The sequence below is a fragment of the Lissotriton helveticus genome, chromosome 1_1 (assembly GCF_964261635.1).
Source record: "Lissotriton helveticus chromosome 1_1, aLisHel1.1, whole genome shotgun sequence".
Taxonomy (NCBI): Eukaryota; Metazoa; Chordata; class Amphibia; order Caudata; family Salamandridae; genus Lissotriton; species Lissotriton helveticus.
In genome coordinates this window covers 1,375,664,971-1,375,683,341 of record NC_136057.1, presented here as the reverse complement: position 1 = coordinate 1,375,683,341, position 18,371 = coordinate 1,375,664,971, and the positions used below count along the sequence as shown (strand labels likewise).

The window sequence follows — 18,371 nt, the reverse complement described above, 5'->3', positions numbered from 1 at the left end:
ACATAAGTTTCTGCGCCCAATTTTAAAACCAATTATTTTTACTCAAGTCTGCCCTACTTTACTGTACCTACAGTTTTTTAACTCACTGACAGTTTGCTTTTCTCTTGCACGGTTTCTCTCGTTGGTTGTAAAATGAGTGTGAGTATGGCAATGTCAATTTTTGCTTCTTTTAACTGATTTGTCGTTTATGATTTTATTTCTAAAATCGAATGAAGATTATGAAACTGATGATCCTGGATACCTTGATCCATACTCATCTGCACCAAGTGAGAGGCAGTTTACTTTTTTATATCAGATAAATAGATTATGGATGAACAGATGGATGATGGAAGGAGGATGAAAGGGCGAAAGGAATTCTTGTGAGGAGGGTTGGGTTTGCTTGCTTCGCATGCTCTGCGATTAGAGGAATATTTGATGGAATATTTCAAGTGGGTAGTGTTTTCATTTTCTGACTATTTCCTTGCTTCAAAGGAATCCCTGTGAAATTAATTAAAATAATGCTTTTTTTGCATAACTGCACATAGAGGAACTGTCAATGCTTGGACATTTACAGTATCTCTTTTGTATTTTTTTTAAATCTCATTTTATACATTTAACACTAAAAAATCAGGACAACGGTTCTTTTTTGTTCTTAAAGTGTAAAGATTTTTCTTTATTTAAAAGTTTTCATTAAGCTCGAACCTTGCCAAATGGCTCATAGTGCGCTCTACAACTAATTTATCACAAAAACAATACAGGTGAACTACAGTTACATACAAAAGTGCCATAATAAACAGTAAAAATAATTTTAAATTCTCATCTCAAAGATTTCCATCGTCGCTCAGCATTCCTTGGATCAATCAAATGTTACACGTAATATAGCCAGTATAACGCTTTTCCTAAAGCTCATTGTGACATAAGGATTCCTTGTCTCTGGTTTGTATAGAATCCAGAGAGCTAACATCAATTTAGAGGCCATGTAGCCTGTCTGCTTAAGTACTGTGATTTAAGGAGCCTGGTGCCTCAATTCAAATTGTACACGATACTCAGTAGACACTGAATGCAAAGATTTCTGAAAACGTCTCGAAATTATCCAGTTTTTCCGAATGACTCCGTTCAACAGAATGGATTTTGGAGGGCAGCAGGGCACATGAAGGGGTCCCAGGCCCATCCACATGGGAGAGTGTTAGAGATAGCACTACAGAATTAAAACTGTTCAGCGACAAACATGGTCACAGAAAAGGCTGTAGATATGAGGCTAATTGCGAACCCTTTGCCTCGTGATGCTGTGAAGATATGTTTCTATTTAGCTGAAACATGAATATCCTGTCTCTGAGTCAGCCATGGCAAAGTGTGATTGTTCCCTTTATGAATCACAAAGCAAGTGGATCTTGAAGTGGTCTGGGCCTGCCCACTTTCTGATATGTTCTGCGCTAATAACTGCCTCACTCTTGGAATGCACACTAGGACCTTGGTTATACCTGTTTATTTCCAAAAGTGTCCTTCTATGATGACTGGTCAGTGAGGCATATCTCTGTACTGATCTTTTCGCTGGGATTATCATCCTGGCATTGGGTGTCTGTAGAGCTCCATACTGTGATAGGGCAACTCAGTTGTCGATACTGGGCACAGCAACCTTGGCCAAGATGTTAGTAATAACCTTTCTCCTTTACTACTTGGAACGCTTTCTTTACAGGTCTAATACGGAGTGAGAACAAATGGAAGGCGGCAAAAATGTATTAATAAAAAGCAGAAAATCTAACGCCTTAGCTGAATCTAATGGAATATTAAAATTACAATTGCTTGTGTGAACTGGCAACTGAGAATGGGAAACAGGATCGAACTTCTCGGGACAGAGGAACAAATACTCGGATTTCATGGGGTTGAAATTCCAATATAACACTTACAAGCAGACCTCAGTCACCAAAAGCCAGCCCTTCAGGTGAAAACTGTCCATCTGAGAAGAGACCTGGAAATATATTCGGGTATCTAATCAATGCTGACACCATACGCATCAACAAGGTCTCCCAGCTGCTCCACATACAAGTTAAAACCAATGTTGGGCGTTATAAGCTGGAGGGCAAAGGACCTTAAGAAGTCATACTGTTACATAGATTGCAATAAACGCCTCCATATGTATAGTTGATGTATTTTGGAAGACACATTCCCGGGAACAATCTGACATATACTTTGATCCACATCTCACAACACATTTAATTATACATCGCACTATACATGACAGTAAATATATATAGTTGTGTACATTTTAATATACATTTTTATTTAATCATACCAGAATATTTGAGGTCAATCTGTTTGAGTTTTATCTGTGGCTTGGGATCACTGTGGTATTGCCACCATTGTTGCTATTCCTCCAGGTTTAACCAGACAGAGGGTACCATTCCTATCTCTATCTGTTGGTTAGTATTTTCCCCAAATATATCCTGTGTAAACTGCAAGCACCCTTCTCTTTCAAGGCTGTTTGGAGGGCCTGAGTTCTGGTCTGGTGAGGCCTGGTCCTATTAGCTACACAAAACATCGGCGGTGCTCCTGAGGTCCTGTTCTCTTGGTTCCTCTATTTATAGTGCACCCTGTTATCTGCCATCTCAGCCCTTCTACTAGTGTTGCTGCATGACCCCCTGCTGTATCCACCACTTCAACAGTGCCCCTAAAACCACCCTGAGGCAAGTTCAGCCTCCACTATTGACATTGTTGCTTCTTGAAAACCCATTCTCTCAAATAATAGAAAGCATTTTTCTATGATTGGATCGTCCGTTTATTAACTAAATTGAAATGTACTCATTCTGAATTAGAAATCTTCATACCTGGGTTTTAATTAAAGCCTTGGCATAACATTGAGTAAGAACAATATAAAGGTACGGGTTGATCAGAGAAAGGGTTTGCGCTACTTGTAAAGTGTTTCATGCTCTCATGACAGACACCGAATGGTGTGCAAAATGTTATATGTTTGTGAGCAATAAAGTAAGACTGAATAGTTTTACTATCAAATTTCTCTTTGTCATTTCCTTTGGTGCAAGTTTGTGAAAATAATGTAAATGTACAGACTAGCTATGACTATCATGAGCTCCGTCCCGCATTATTCCACCTCTCCTGAGTCTTCTCGCATGTGTGCACCCCCCCTCAATTTTTGGGTCCCTGAAGTAAATGTGTCTCATTTCCTGTATTGGTAGTCTCATTGCCCTTTTAAATGGCTAAATTCATTTGATGACTAAGGGTTAGATTTAGAGTTTGGCTGACAGAATACTCTGTTTCGAATGCAACAGAGTTCCCTGCTCATCAAACTCTGGTTCCTCCCCGCCTCAATTAGAGATGGGTGGACCGTAAGCTTTACTTTAGCAGAGCCCCCTTTGACTCGGGTGACGGAAAGCTTACGCCGAAGGCCTGACTGACCATGCATCATTTTGCATCAGATTTCGTGATATGATCATGGGCCCTCCTTATTCCATCGCCCTGATAATTCCTGCTAATTCTTTTCCAACAGCTTCAGCTGGAATAATCTTCATGCATCGATGTCTGCATCTGTCACTCCTATGAAACAGCAACATTCTCATTCTTCATCAATTTGAACACATCAGTGTGAGGCTGGGGCACTCTGAATTGGCTGGCCTCGGGTGCCATGGACATACACAGCTTCGGAGGGTCTCCTGCTGGTGGGACTTTCTCACCTTCCATGTTGTTCTCCAGGACATTGGAGCTAGGCAAGAAACAGTAGTCGCCGATCTGTTGCAAGAGGATGGGACTTGCTTCACCTGGGCTGAATATGAGCAGCCTGTCCTCAGATGGCTCTCTGGTGTTTTTATTGAATTCGGTGAGTGGGGCCGATGAGGAAGTTGCTCTGTTGGGTATGGTTGGAGTGATAACATAGCCACTAGGAGCTTCCTGTTTGGTGAGGACTGGGATGAGCACCTGAGAACAGTCTGGATCCGTAAATGGCTTTTCATGCTGACCGTTCAAGCTCGATGTGGTTGGCAAGTTGGTGGCCGTGAGCAACAGACTTGGTGGAGCCATGACATAGTCAATGGGGCCACAAGTTGACAGTGCCTCTTCCATTCCTGGTGGTGCTGCCTGGTTAGTAAGGGTCTCCAACTTGTCCAAAGATGGGGATTTTTTGCAGGCATCTGCCTTGGTTTGGAGTTGATGCTTCCAGAACTCTCTGTTTTGGGTTTTTGGTTCAGCAGGATCAGACATGGCTTCCGGTGGGCACAGGACATAGCCAAAATGGGCCGAAGAGGCATTTGAGCTTCCTGATGCTGGAAGCATCTTGGTGCCATCGCCAAAATGGGCCGATGAGGCATTTGAGTTCCCTGATACTGGAAGCATCTTGGTGTTCCAGTTGGGAGGGAAACTGATGTATTCCTCCTTTCCATCCGGGTGCTCAGTGGCAGAGTTTTCAGACTGCCACAACGTGCGCTGGAATAGCAAATATGGACCATTGAAGTCAGAAGAGGCACTGCCTTCATATTGAATAGTGCCTGGTTGTGTGCTCTTGTAATTGTCCACCACCAGTGGAAATGACTGGGACCCACAGCTGTGTCCTGAAATCAAACCGTGGAGTCGTCCTTGGTCAGACAGGGCTTTAGATGATCCATGAAGTTCCTGCCTGGCAGGATGTGGTGTCTCCGCCTTTACTAAAGATGAAGCCATCACCTTGACATCTTTACACAACCTAAATTCAAAAAGAAATAACTGCTTTAGTGTCCTCTAAAGGCATTTACACAAAACACTGATTTACAACAGCTACTGGGGTTCACAGCAGCCTATCAATAAGCCTTGCTTGGCACAGTCTTAAAATAACCACCATTTAACGTAGTCAAACAGCTAAAGGGGGTTACAATGAGAAATACAAAAAAGTGATGGATGGAATGCTTGAATTATTCTCAGCTACTGGTAATTGCTTGGGCCACATCAGAAGCAGTCAACAATGCTGCCTCAGAATAGACCCACCATATGCAAATCAGCCTTGATCCTGATCTAGTGGTAACAGATGAGCCCGAATTGCCATGCCAGTCCTTTCTTAACCAGAACATAAGTGACCCAAGACCGGTTTCAGCCTATTTGGACCTCTTCTTTTGTGTGCAGCTTATATTCAGTAGCACAGTGATCACGGGCGGATATCTGGGCATCCCGTCGTACTTAGGGCATCCCAATGAAAATGACAAAAAAGTAATATAACATGAATGAATTATTCTCAGCCACTGGCAATTACTCAATCCCACATCCGAATCCATATTTTTTTGCTCACCATGCTACCTTAGATTAGACCCATCCATGTGCCAGTGAACTTTGTTTGTGCTCCTTTAGCAACAGTCCAGCTAGAACTGCCAAGGATGACTGATTTGCACTAGCTTAGGAAGGCACAGTGGTTAACAGACGGTGGTGTGTAATGCAGGCAGAGAGCTCGCCAGTGACTGATAATAATTTAAGCATTCTTGTGTCTTTGCAGTAAATGCCCTGAGTGTGAAGAATATACACAGACGTGGCTCCCGTGCTCGCTATGCCATAGGACTAAAGTTATACAGCACTGAAGAGACCTAAGTAGGTCAAAACCAGTCTGGGTTTGCTTGTGTTCTCAACTGGAGGGGACCTGGCCTGGCAATTCAGGCTGAACTTTGTTTTTTGGAGCAGGACGAAGACCGATTTGCATTAGGCGGGATTTGTTTAGAATGGTACATTGGACAAAAAAGGATGGTATGGATTGCAGCCCAAGCGATTGCCAGTGGTTGAGATTAATATAAGCTATTCCTTCCATAAACTTGTTTTTTTATATATGGGTTATCAGGCTCACAGCTACCAGGTTTCATAGCAGCCACACTTTGACCAGAATTTTTCAGTTACTTAGTAACCAGTCAGAAAACTCTCCTTGCATATCAGTCACAGAGCAGCTCATTTACTAGACACACTGAGGTACCAGAATTCCTAGCAGCCACACAGAACCCAGTATGGATCTCAGCAAAACTCCATACTTACCAGTGCTAAGCACAATCAGCAGTGTTCTGTATATCTAGCTATTCAGCCCCTATTCTTTAAACAGTAACAACCAATTACAAGATGTTGACATTGCTTCCACTCTAAGTAAAGTCCGTTGAACAGTGCTCAGCAGCCAGTTACAGACCTCCCTCTAATTACAACAGTCACAAAGCCTGAATTCTTCTATTTCTGCTTCGACTTATAGGAAAAAGTCACACATACTTCTCTTGTGACAGCAGCTAGTTACAAAGTCCCACCTATTTAGAAGCCAGTGCATTGCCCCATCACCTGATTGTAGCTAGTTGCACAGCTTCCTTTTCTTACATCAATCAGTCACAGAGCCTAAGCTCACCTTATATCAACTAGTTACGCCACAGTTTCTGGTAGCAATCAGTCACATAGCTCCCTCCATTTATAGCAGCCAACCACACAGCCCTCTCTGCTGACCTTAGCCAGTCAACAAAGCTCTTTTGTAGCAGCTGATAACAATCTGAGAACTCATTATAGTAACCAATCACACAACCCACTGTCTCATAAAAGCATACAAACACACAGCCAATTCTGTCCTTAGAGCAGCCAGACACAGAGCAGTCAGTCAAACATCCCCCCTTTGTGTAGTAGCCACACAGCCTGAGTTCTCCTTCTATCAAGCAGTAATACAGCTCTTTTGCTGATACTAGTGGGGGAACCATCACAGCTTCCTAAATGAATTAATTATAAGAATGAATTGGAAATGTATAGAACATTGCGAACTTGTAAGAAACATGCTGCATTGCTCTCCTTGTGACAGTGCAGAGCACTATGTCTTTATAGTAGGATGTCACAAACAGCCCTCTCCTTAGGAAGATATCACACAGCCTTAGCTGTCCTTGCTGCAGCCAGACACACAGTAGCCCCTGGTTATAGCATCAGATCACCATCCATTGTCTCCCTATATCAGCCAGCCACACAGCCCCTCCTGTCCTTACATTAGCCAACCACATGCCCCTCTCCTTTCACTAGATCACCTCACCCTTTAGTCAATAGACAGCAGCTACTGGGGTCCTCAGTTTCTGGAAGATATTGCTGGGCCCCCCCTGGGCCTCTGATGTTTGACTGGAGAGCTAGAGACCCCTTCTGAAAAGAGAAACACAACAGAAACCACTGTTGAGGCAGGTAGTCCAGTGAGATTGTTGACAGTATGTGGGTGAGTGTTAGTATTTAAGATGAAGGGGAGAGTCATGAATTGAGGTGACGTAAGAAGTTATACCACAAACCCCCAAACTCTCAATGCAGCTCTTTCCTTAACATTCACCACAAACCCACTTCCTGACATGCATGCCAGTCTCTCAAAATTCTGTTTTAAAGATAACACTAAGCCTCTCCTTTATTTGTGAACCTAACCCACAACTTAAAGTCCAGTCATAATGTAAAAACCTGAATAATTCAGTAATCCCTAATCTTCCCTTTAAAACTTCACTCTAAACCTTAATTCTATTCTTAACTTAAACGATTTACTCTAGCTTTAATCTACAAACCTGCCCTTGCTATAAATCCTCATTTTTCAACCTATCCACAAGTTTTAATCTTAGCCCAGTCATTAAACAGTATTTTAATTTTGTCCATTGTCCATATCCCCATCCTCAAAACCTCAGCTGAACCCTAAAAGTCAACGTATCTGTACTTTAACTTTTTACTGTAGCTAGCGCTATTGACAAAATTGTACTTTAACCAAATCACCTAAACCAATTCCTAATTCTAAATCCTTAATCTATACCTAACCTGTCTCTAACAACCAACACTATACTGATGTAAAACTTTACTTTTACCATGATGGTGACAAGCTTTGAAACCTTTGTCTAACCCTAAACGTGTCCCTAAATTTAAAACATTGTTTTGACTCTAACAGCTACTCATAACCCTCAAATCTTACATACATAACTGTAACCCTCTACGTTTCTTCAGACTTACTCCTGGCCCTTTCTCCAATCATCTGGCCTTACCTTAAAATTCGAACACAAACCCAACTCATGCTCTATTCCTTATGCTAACTTTAAGACTAATCATCAAGTCTAATCTGCAAATCTACTGTAAACTTGTTAATTGTTACACTGAAAATCCATATGTGACCCTGAAACTAGTCTAATAATTTACCCTATGTAACCCTGAATGTTAAAACGTATTGAAACCATAACCTGTCTTAAGTACATTTGTCAAATCCTAAACCCCAACCATCTCCCTAATCTTCAAACTTTACTCATTGCTTAACCCAATGCCTAACTTCAAAACTTTATATTAATCCTGTCCTCCTCTATTCTTACTTTAAAATATCAGCCTAACCTTAGTCCTAGCAATTCAACCTTACTTTAACCCAAATCCTCAGGTATATCTCTAACTTTAAAACATTTGACTGCCCCAAGCCATCTAATTGATCCCTGTTTATTATCAAGCTTAATCCTAAAACCTAAATCCTAAAATCTAGTCCTATCTTTAATCCTTATCCCTAATCTTCTAAATTAACCCAGAAGGTAGCCCATTTGCTAATACTCCAGCTGGGGCCTAGGCCGAACCCTAAATGTTAAGTTATCCTAGCCATTACCCTATAACGCATACTCAAATTTCAAAACAGAAACATATGTCTAGGCCTCATGTTATTTAAATCAGATAGGATGGAGGAAGAAGCAGAGGTTCATTCATCTTCCAACTGTCAATAGAAAGAGAAAGTCCTCTTCCATCCCATGGGGTGACTTCTATTCCCTTCAAGCTATGGGCCAAAGACGGCGCCTATAACCCAATCCGTCTAAAGCAGTTTGCCTATTAACAAAGACTGGTAAGTTAATATAATTAGCTGGACTATCTGTGGTGTGCCCTAAACGTTAGGTCTTCCATACACACTGTCCTGACGAAGGCCATTGACCCCTAGGGGCAGATCTCGGTTGAAACATTTCGACCTGACCACTAGGTGTTGTGGACCAGTAGCTTATCAACAAAACATTGAGCTATTTTTAGCCTTAGCCCTACCCTGATTTCCTTGCAGGATAGGAGATCATTTTAATGACACACCACTGCATGGTCCAATGGGACCAATTGCATAAAAGTTGCATCATGAAAGATAGTGCCAACTTCTGGAAAGTTGTTAAAACTCCCTTTCTACAGGGTGAAATGGAGCACCCCAAAATAGACGTCGCTATTGACGCTACCACTTGGATTAACCATTACACTCAGATATTGGGTCTAGACTTGCGGATTGAGGCGGGGCCAGAGGAACATGGCGGCGGTAGGCTGACGGCTGCCGCGGGAGCTCTGTGCTCCGTAGCACCCATAGCGGAGACAGACGGTCTTTTTAAAAAATGAGAGGAGGATTGCCTCTTAGACTGCGGTGAGAATTAAAATGCTCCCTTACGTATTAGCGGTTAACAAAAACGTAAGGGATTTTCTCTCTTGTTTGTTTTTTCCCGGAGGTCCGGCAAACAGCGTTAAGCGGCATCAGGACCCAGCGGAATGCTGGTAAGGTATTACGTCACAGACCTCCAGACCGGCCAGCTGCGACGGATCCAGGGTCGAGAGTTGTTGGAAGCTACGGCGAAGGGGACCGCCGAGCATAACTGCGGCCACAGGCGCAAGTCCTGCGCACATCTTCACACCCTTTGGCTTCGCTCTAGGGAAGTGCTCAGCCAACGAAGAAGTCCGGTAGGCAGAGAAGCCTGCTTCACTCTAGCTACCGGTAAGGTGAATGTCGGTGGGGGAGATTGCATGGAGGCAGCGGCCGGTAAGCCAGGTTGTCAAAGCGTGTGCAGCCCAGTAAAGTCCACAACAACAATCGACAGCACAGAAGTTGACGCTGAGGGGGTGCAAGTCTCTAACGGTCCTAAGTTTGAGTGTGTAACCAGAGGAAGAGTGGGGGAAATTAACAGATACCAGTTAAGATCAAAACGAGAGTTAAAAAAACAGGGAATCTGGGACTGGGATTCCGCTGGGACTGTCGAGAAAGGGGGGCCGACACCTATTACTCCACGTAAACAAGTAAGGAAAGGTGGGGTGAGAAAGGGTGGAACAGTGAAGACTGCAAAGCAATTACAGCTTCAAATACCAAAAAGTACCCCATCACTCAAAAGTTATTTTAACATAATGGAGAGAGCGGTTAAATCAAAGGAGAGCTCAAAACATAATGAAGGAACTAGTTTAAGTTCTAACGGGCGGATAAGGCACCAATGGAGCTATCTTCTCTTCCAAGCATTCAGGATTTACCCCTCCGCAATAAGTACACAGTGTTGGAATCGGTTAATAGTGATGGTAACGGAGAACTGGGGGCAACAGCGCAGACCACTTCTACCCCCGAGCACGGAAACGAGCATGAAAATGGCCTAGATTTAAGTCATGAAGCTGATTTAGAAGTAGAGCGAGGCTTAGTAGTGGACACAGACCGTCCAGCTGTCACGGTGAGCGAAGCTCCTGCCCTTCGTACCACCCCGCATAATGTCTTAAATATGAAACTAATTGGTTCGGTGCCGATCCCTTCTCCTCCTCCTCCTTCTCCCCCCCACACTGCACCACAACTAATTTCGGAAATTCGCAGTGGGGTCTCTGAACCCGATGGTGCTGACGGGGTTAAAGGTCAGGATGGAACTGGATTTAGGATTGAGCTAGAGACAGACAATGATCGACTCGGCTCTTTGTTTAAATCCCTTAGAGAGTAAATTTGAGATTTCCGAAAGGAACCAAAAAGGATTACACGACAAATTTGATACCTTAGAGACTAAACTAGAAGAGATCACAGCAAGAACAACTACCCTGGAGGGCAAAGTCACTACACTTATTCAGGTAACAAGAGGCAACTCTAAAGACATAGATGCCATTAAAGCCCAAAATCGGTCACTCACGATGGATCTGGAGAGGCTGGAAACACAGACAAGACGTATCAACCTTAGAATTCTTAAAACTCCGGAAGGGGCAGAGGTCAAAGATATTAAGGGGTTTGTTTGTAGGTTACTCCGCGAAGACATTTTGAAAGATCGGCCAGACATCGACCTTGAAGCTGAGATTCAGCGAGTACACAGAGACCCTTATAGACTCCATCCTGAACGTAAGGTGCCGAGGAAGATTCTGGTCTACTTTCAGACATATAGCGTTAAAGAGCTAATTCTTGGGAGGTGCTTGGCACGCACCTCTCTCCACTATCGAGCAAACCCATATCAAGTCAGATCTGACATTGGGGGCAAGACCGCTCAGAGACAATGGGAGCTGGGCTCTAGGATGCCAGAGTTACGCTCATTAGGGGCCCAGGTCCAGATGAAATTTCCCGCATTGTTAAAGATAATGTGGAACAATAAGATGTTTACTTGCCACTTCCCAGAAGAAGTAGATGTTGTACTAGCCAAAATGAGAAGTAGTTAAAACTTTTTCCCTTTTGCTTCTTCTTTCTCTTCCTTTGTAGAGGAGTCTACTTAACCCCCTTTTACTACGTTATTGTTATCCAGGTAAATCACTACTTAGGGGAGGGAAGAGAGGGGAAAAAAAAAAAAAAAGGGGGGGGGCTAGGGGTTACGTAGTGTTTATAAGTTGGTTCGAGATAGAAGTACCGTAGGTTAAAATCACACACAGAGGGTGTTTAGGAGTACGGAGGCTCCAAACGGCGTGAACACGCCAAACAGAAGGGTAGGGTTCCTCGGGGGTGTGTAGGGAGGGGCACCAAGGGGGAAAAACAAATAAAAATGTCCTCAACTGCCATAATCTTGTTTTTTTTAAAATTGAAATTGAAACTTGACCACAGGCCATTATTACCAGAAGCTGTAAAGGTACGTGTAAAGGGACTTGCACATAACACTAGTCATGGCATTATATAGTAAAATCCTTTCCTGGAACTTAAACGGTATAGGGAGCCCAAAAAAACAGCAAAGAGTCTGTGATGTTTTTTGAAAGATTCAGAAGCATGTATATTTCTTTTACAAGAAACACATTTAGAGGCGGAAGAGTGCAAGAAAGTATTTATGAAATTTAATTGGGTACAAGAAGTTCTCTGCTCCAAGCAAACTGGTTCTACTAGAGGGGTAGCCTTAGTACTACGATCCAACAAAGGAATTAAAATCTATGACTGGGGAACAGATCAGACGGGCCGATGGTTAGCAGCAGTTCTTTCAATTGATAGTCTCAAATTCCTGTGTGCAGTTTACTACGGTCCCAATGAGGATAATGCTTGCTTCCTTCAAAAACTGGAGCTATACTTAACACAACACACAGTACCAGTTATATTGGGAGGTGACTTCAATCTTCTATTTGACCCGCAACTTGACCGTACCTCCAAAACTAAATATAATCCCCCTAGTAAATCCCTCGCGGCTTTAAAAAATATCATGAAGGATTTTTCTTTGCAAGATGTTTGGAGAGTCAAGTATGGAACTCTTAGAGAGTACTCATTTTATAGTAAAAAGTATCGCCAATTCTCTAGAATAGACTTCTTTTTGCTTGATCAATCTTTTTTTCCAATATAGACTCAATTTCACATATTCCAGTAGGACTGTCAGACCATTCAGCGATCGAACTAAAATTATCTCTTAAAACTAGTCACTTAGAATATAGATGGACTTTGGACAGGTCCATCCTATTAGATGATGAGTCTAGAAATAAAATTAAGGCTAGTGTAGTGGAATTTTTCCAGTTTAATGAGGGAACGACCTCAGATCAAATATTATGGGACACAGTTAAGTCTTATTTACGGGGGATTTTTTGTTCTCAAATGATCTTAAAAAGGAAACTCAAGAAAGAAAGAGATACTCAGGAGTTGACCTTGATAAAAACAAAGGAAATTTTATTACAGCAAGCGGCATTGAATGATAGGAACAAAATACAGGGTCTCGAAAAAGAATTATTAGAACTACAGGCAAGATTCAAAGCCCGGGCGGATAAAACAATTAAAGACAAGTGGGATGCGAGTAAGTTGCGTAAATTTGAATACGGAGAAAAGTGCGGTTCTATATTAGCTTGGAAGGCAAGGTCAGAACGCAGTAGGAATAACATCAGTTCCCTAACACAGCGGAATACTGGGTTACCTCTAACAGAAGATACAGAGATTAAAGAAGAGGCAAGATCTTTTATGGAGGAACTATATCGTGAAAAGAACACACAAGTGGCGGAAGAGTTAGACACCTGGTGGGCTCTGAGAGACCTTCCCCAGCTTAGTCAGACTGACAGAACTTTTTTAGTTGCTGAGATCACGGAGGGTGAAGTAAGATCACAATTGAAAAAAATGTCCGGAAATAAGGCCCCTGGCCCGGATGGGTTGCCAATAGAGGTCTACAAAGACAACATAGAAGAAATGATAGTCACGCAATTAAGGCTTTTCAATAAAATATTCCTGCAGGGCGAAAGCATTCCAACTTCATGGTCAGAGGCCACAATTTCTTTGATAGCCAAATCAAACAAAGACCCTAAAAAAATAGAATCATACCGACCCATCTCCCTCTTAAATTCAGATTCAAAAATCTACTCTGGAATCCTGGCATCTAGGTTGGCAAAAATCATCAAGTCTATTATTCACCCAGACCAAAGGGGATTAATTCCTGACCGTCAATTGAATGAATTGACCTTCCAAGTAATAGGTGCAATTGATGTAGCAATTGAAAAGAAGATGCCCCTCACCATAGTGGCAATAGACGCCGCGAAAGCATTCGATCAAGTCAATTGGCGATTTCTATGGAATACTATGATAAAATTCGGGTTTCCAGAAATTTTCATTAAAGGGATTGAATCCTTATATAGAAGCCCACGGGCTAAAATCTTAGTTAATGGTAGTATGTCTGAGTGGCTTAGTATTTCTAGGGGAACAAGACAGGGTTGTCCCCTGTCCCCTCTCCTTTTCGATATCTACATCGAACCCTTTGTTTGTTCCCTGAGACAAGATCAAATAATTAAACCATTTGTAATGGGAGATATGATCCTTAAAACGGCTCTCTACGCCGACGACCTCCTTCTTTACACATCTAATCCTATTGAGGCTATTCCAAGGCTTTTTGAATTAGCAAAAAATGTCGGTTCAGTATCAGGATACACCATAAATGAAGACAAAACTGACATAATGAGTTGGAATAATCCAATCCATATACCTGAAACAAAATCAAAAATTAGATACTTAGGGATTTATCTCACTAATAAGTTGGAAGAAATCCCAAAAACGAGTTGGTCAATGGTTATCAAGGAAATAAATAAGCTCTTGAACAGATGGAATACTTTGCCTCTTAATATCTATGGTAGAGTTAACTTAATAAAAAATGATTATATTACCAAAGGTTTCCTTCCTTTTTAATTCTATCCCTTTAAAATTCGACAAAAAAGACATTTCTAAACTGCAGGGGAGGATTGGTTCATTTATATGGTCCACAAAATCCCCAAGAATAGCTTGGAAGAAATTGAGGAGGGGGCTGAAATTGGGCGGGTTGGCTCTCCCGGATTTACTTTTGTATTGTTATGCTTTTCAGTTTAAAAACTTCAGACTCTTGGCCAATAAATTGGACTCCTCATCACATGGTAAACTGTATCGAGCAATGACATCAGACCTAATATACGGCCCAGACTTTTTTCTTTATAAATTTGGAGACCAGAAGTTTTTTAAGAAAGTTCGTTTGAAGATTTTTCGGGCAGCCTTGGATAATTGGCAATCAATATGTAGAATTCTGGGTATTCCATATTATCATTCACATGCCCCGATATGGGACTCTCCTGGCACTCCGGAATGTTTACAGGATCAACTTGCCCTTCCATTGAAAACAGCTGGTATTGCCAACTGGGGAGATTTATGTACTAACTCCTCTCTATTGAACTGGGAATCCCTATCAAATCTAACAAGAGGAACGTTGACTAGATTTAAATTTTATCAACTGTCGTCTTGGTGGGGAAATCAGATCTGGTCCCGGGAGGAGGAGAGTCCCATCTTTGAATCAATTAGTAGAGATAAGGGATGGAAGGGTGAGACTGCGTTATGGTATAGGATTTTAGTGGGAAGAAGGGACAACCACGAAGAGGAAATTATTAAGCTATGGGGTAATTCTTCTGTACAGATCGAAGATAACCTCCCAAAAGTTTGGAAGGATTCCTTCTTTCTATCCCAAAAAATTATAAAACCTTCAAATTTGCGAAGAAACCATCTCTTTACGGCATACAGGGCGTATTGGTCACCCGCAAAACTATCTAAATTTGCAACTGAAGAATATTTATGTCCAAGATGTAAATCTCTAGCAGCGGACGATGGTCATATGTTCGTGGAATGCCCAGTAATAGCCACTTATTGGAGGCAAGTTTGCGAGTTTCTCGAGGAGGTGTTATCAATTCCAATAAGTTATAGCCCAAGATTAGTACTATTTGGTCTCTCACAAGATTATAACATAAATAGTCATATTACACAGTTTATTTTTTACGTAATTGTTATTGCAAGGAGAGAGATATGCAGAGAGTGGAAATCTGAATGTCCTCCAAAATTTGCAGACTGTCTAAGGAATATTATGTATATAAGTCGTTTTGATTTGTTGTGTGGTGGTGTAAATTCAACTAAACTGTGGTCAGCATTAAACCTATGGTGTGAAAAATGAAATCCATAAGTCCAATGATTATGCCAGAGGTTAATGGTCCGATCCTCCCAAAGAGGCAAACAACATCGAAATCGGGAGTTGGATTGGTATTGACCTACCTCTGGGCAATCTCAAGGCTCTCCATAACACTCGGGCGGAAAAGAGCAGAAGTGTTAGCGGCCTGGAGTAAGCTCATCTAGAGATAATATCTACTGGTGGCATGTATGAGGACGGAAAAAAAAAAAAAAGATATTTGGTCTAGACTTACATGATTGCACCGATTGATTTGAAACTGAAGTGCGGGCCCCACCCATATCACAAACATCCTTCCCAATCCCACTTAAGTTCATGCTTCAGGAAGTAGAAGATGCTTTCTTAGCTAGCAAGGGTGGGAAAGCATCGGGCCCTGATGGGGTCCCGGTCGATCTTTTTAAATACAATCTGGAATTATGGTCGCCCATTCTGACCAAAGTGCTCGAAGCTGCTTGTACTGTAGGGTTAGTTGACTCATGGTCAGCCTCAATTCTTGTCCCCATTTTTAAAAAAGGCGATCGTCATAGTCCAACATGTTACCGCCCCATTTCCCTCCTCGATTCCCTTGGTAAGGTGGCAGGTCGTATCCTCCTGGAACGATTCCAAACCTGGGCAGATGACCACAACATAGTTTCTGACCTACAGTATGCTTTCAGAGAGGGATTAGGTACAGTGGAACAAGCACTCAACTTGTCCCTCATTATGGGGAAATATGTTGGAGCAAAAGATGGCCAACTATATATGGCTTACGTTGACCTAACAGCTGCTTTCGACTGTGTAAGCCATTTTAAGCTATGGGCGATCCTTTTGGAAATGGGTATAGATCCACCACTGGTCAACTTCCTTCGCGAACTCTACTCCGAGGCGGTAGCGCTAGCTACAGTAAAACTCTACTCCGAGGCGAGAGTGAGTTATGGGCTTCGGGGGGAACTCATGGCATCATTTGGAGTAGAGAGGGGGGTTAGGCAGGGCTGTGTCCTGGCTCCCTTCATTTTTACCCTTTATACAAATGGGTTGGAAACAGCTATGTTGGAAGGGGGCCTGGACCTGCCCTACATTGGATCTCGGCCAATACGGGCCCTCCTTTACGCCGACGATGCCGTGATTTTAGCTAGAACGCCTCTAGCGCTCCAACGCAGCGTAGAAAGATATCGTAAATTTATGGCTGCCTTGGATCTTAAAATCAATATAAAAAAAACGTTCGTAATGTACTCGGGTAGGGGAATTAAGAAATCAAGGGATATTTTTATTGATAACACAAAGCTGGAAAGAACAAACACATACCCGTATTTGGGCATTTTTATAGACAACAAGTCTTCGTGGAAACAGGCGATTGAGGCAAGGAAATTATTGTTCATCAGGGCTATGACTGCCCTGATAGCATTTGCGCAAAGGCTAGGCAAAAGGTCAGCACCTGAAATGATCAAGATATTCCAAGCCAAATGCATAAGTGTAGCATGTTACGGAGCAGGGGTTTGGGGACATGGGAAGGTGGACGTTCTCCAGAAAATCGAGAACAGTTTTCTGAGATACTTACTCGCTCTTCCACAGAGCTCCTCGTCCTATTGCTGCCACCTAGAATTGGGTATGGTATATATATCAGACACCATCAAACTCCAACCAATTCTTTTATGGCACCGTGTCTGGACGGCCCCAAAACGTGAATTATCCCAAAACCTTCTCAGTGACTGCCTTTTGCTTGAAAACAGGCACAAAATCAGTTGGCTGGTTTATGTAAAAAACTTTCTTTATGACCTGGGCCTGGAGAAATATTATCTGTCTCCAATAACTATAACGGAAGTATCGAGAAGTTCTTTAAAAAAGATTTGTTTGTCACATTTGGAAGAGTTAAGACTAAACACAGAGGTCAGAAAAAGCTTGGTGCAGCATATTTTAACTAGTCAGACTACTTTTTTAATGCAGCCTTATCTAACACACGAGCTGAGCAACTGTGAGAAATTGTTACTGACCCGTTTTAGGTTTAATATTTTCCACCAATTGGTGACATTCCCTCATGTCAATGACTGGTCTAAGAACCTCCCGGCATGTACTTGTGATGATGCTTCCTCTCATTCTCTGATACATACTGTTTTATTTTGTAAATTTTACACAGAGCCCAGGAAAATTTGGATAATGTCAATTTTAAAAATGCTGGGCCTATGCAGATGCCGCCCTGCTTTTCTTGCCCTCCAATTTCTGGAAGATAAGTCATATGCAAAAAACATTGCCTGCTTCCTCCAATTTTGTGTTAGGCATAGAGCAAATCTTGGCTAAACCCATCTCTGGCCCTTGGCACTTAATGTATTTCGTGCCACCTCAGAAATTGATTAACTGAAAATTTTATCGTATTTTAAACTGTTTTTAACATTTTCTTATTGTGTACTGTGACATTTTATATACATACTGTCGTTCTTGTATTTTATATGAACTTTTATGGTTTTCCATGAAATTTGGAAACCGAATAAAGGAATTTGATTTGATTTGATTTGACACACCACTGTCAGCATCCAGACAGTCTCCCTCCTGGTGGAGGACGTTAAATCACTTAAAGAAGAGGACACTCAAGTGAAAGACCCAATGATGACACTACCCACCAAACCACACCAGCATTGATAATATACGCCATCAATTGTGAATGTGTGGGTGAGGGGTCTCCGAAACAATTTTCTCTGGGACTCAGGCTTGTAGATGTTGTAGTTCATTTTTCCTCCTCTGATTAATGACTAGTCTTTATGTTAGTCTAACTTTAAAGCCCTAACTCAGACCTAACCAATGTCCCACTGCCAAAGCTAGCTTTAAGTGTAACCATTAAATGTAACCCTGAAACCTACTTTA

General features: G+C 42.0%; 1 protein-coding gene across 1 annotated transcript in view; it reads right to left on the bottom strand.

Annotated features, from left to right (window-relative positions):
* Positions 1-603: 603 nt before the first annotated feature.
* The window catches only part of LOC144824883 (cytokine receptor common subunit beta-like), a 214,533-nt gene continuing 196,765 nt past the window's right edge, over positions 604-18,371 (bottom strand). Inside the window, exons 12-13 of the mRNA XM_078683862.1 lie at positions 6,980-7,083; positions 604-4,666 (exon numbers count right to left, since the gene is read on the bottom strand). Coding sequence (XP_078539988.1) covers positions 3,529-4,666; positions 6,980-7,083 — 1,242 coding nt within the window. The 3' untranslated portion in view covers positions 604-3,528. The remainder of the gene's footprint in view (positions 4,667-6,979; positions 7,084-18,371) is intronic.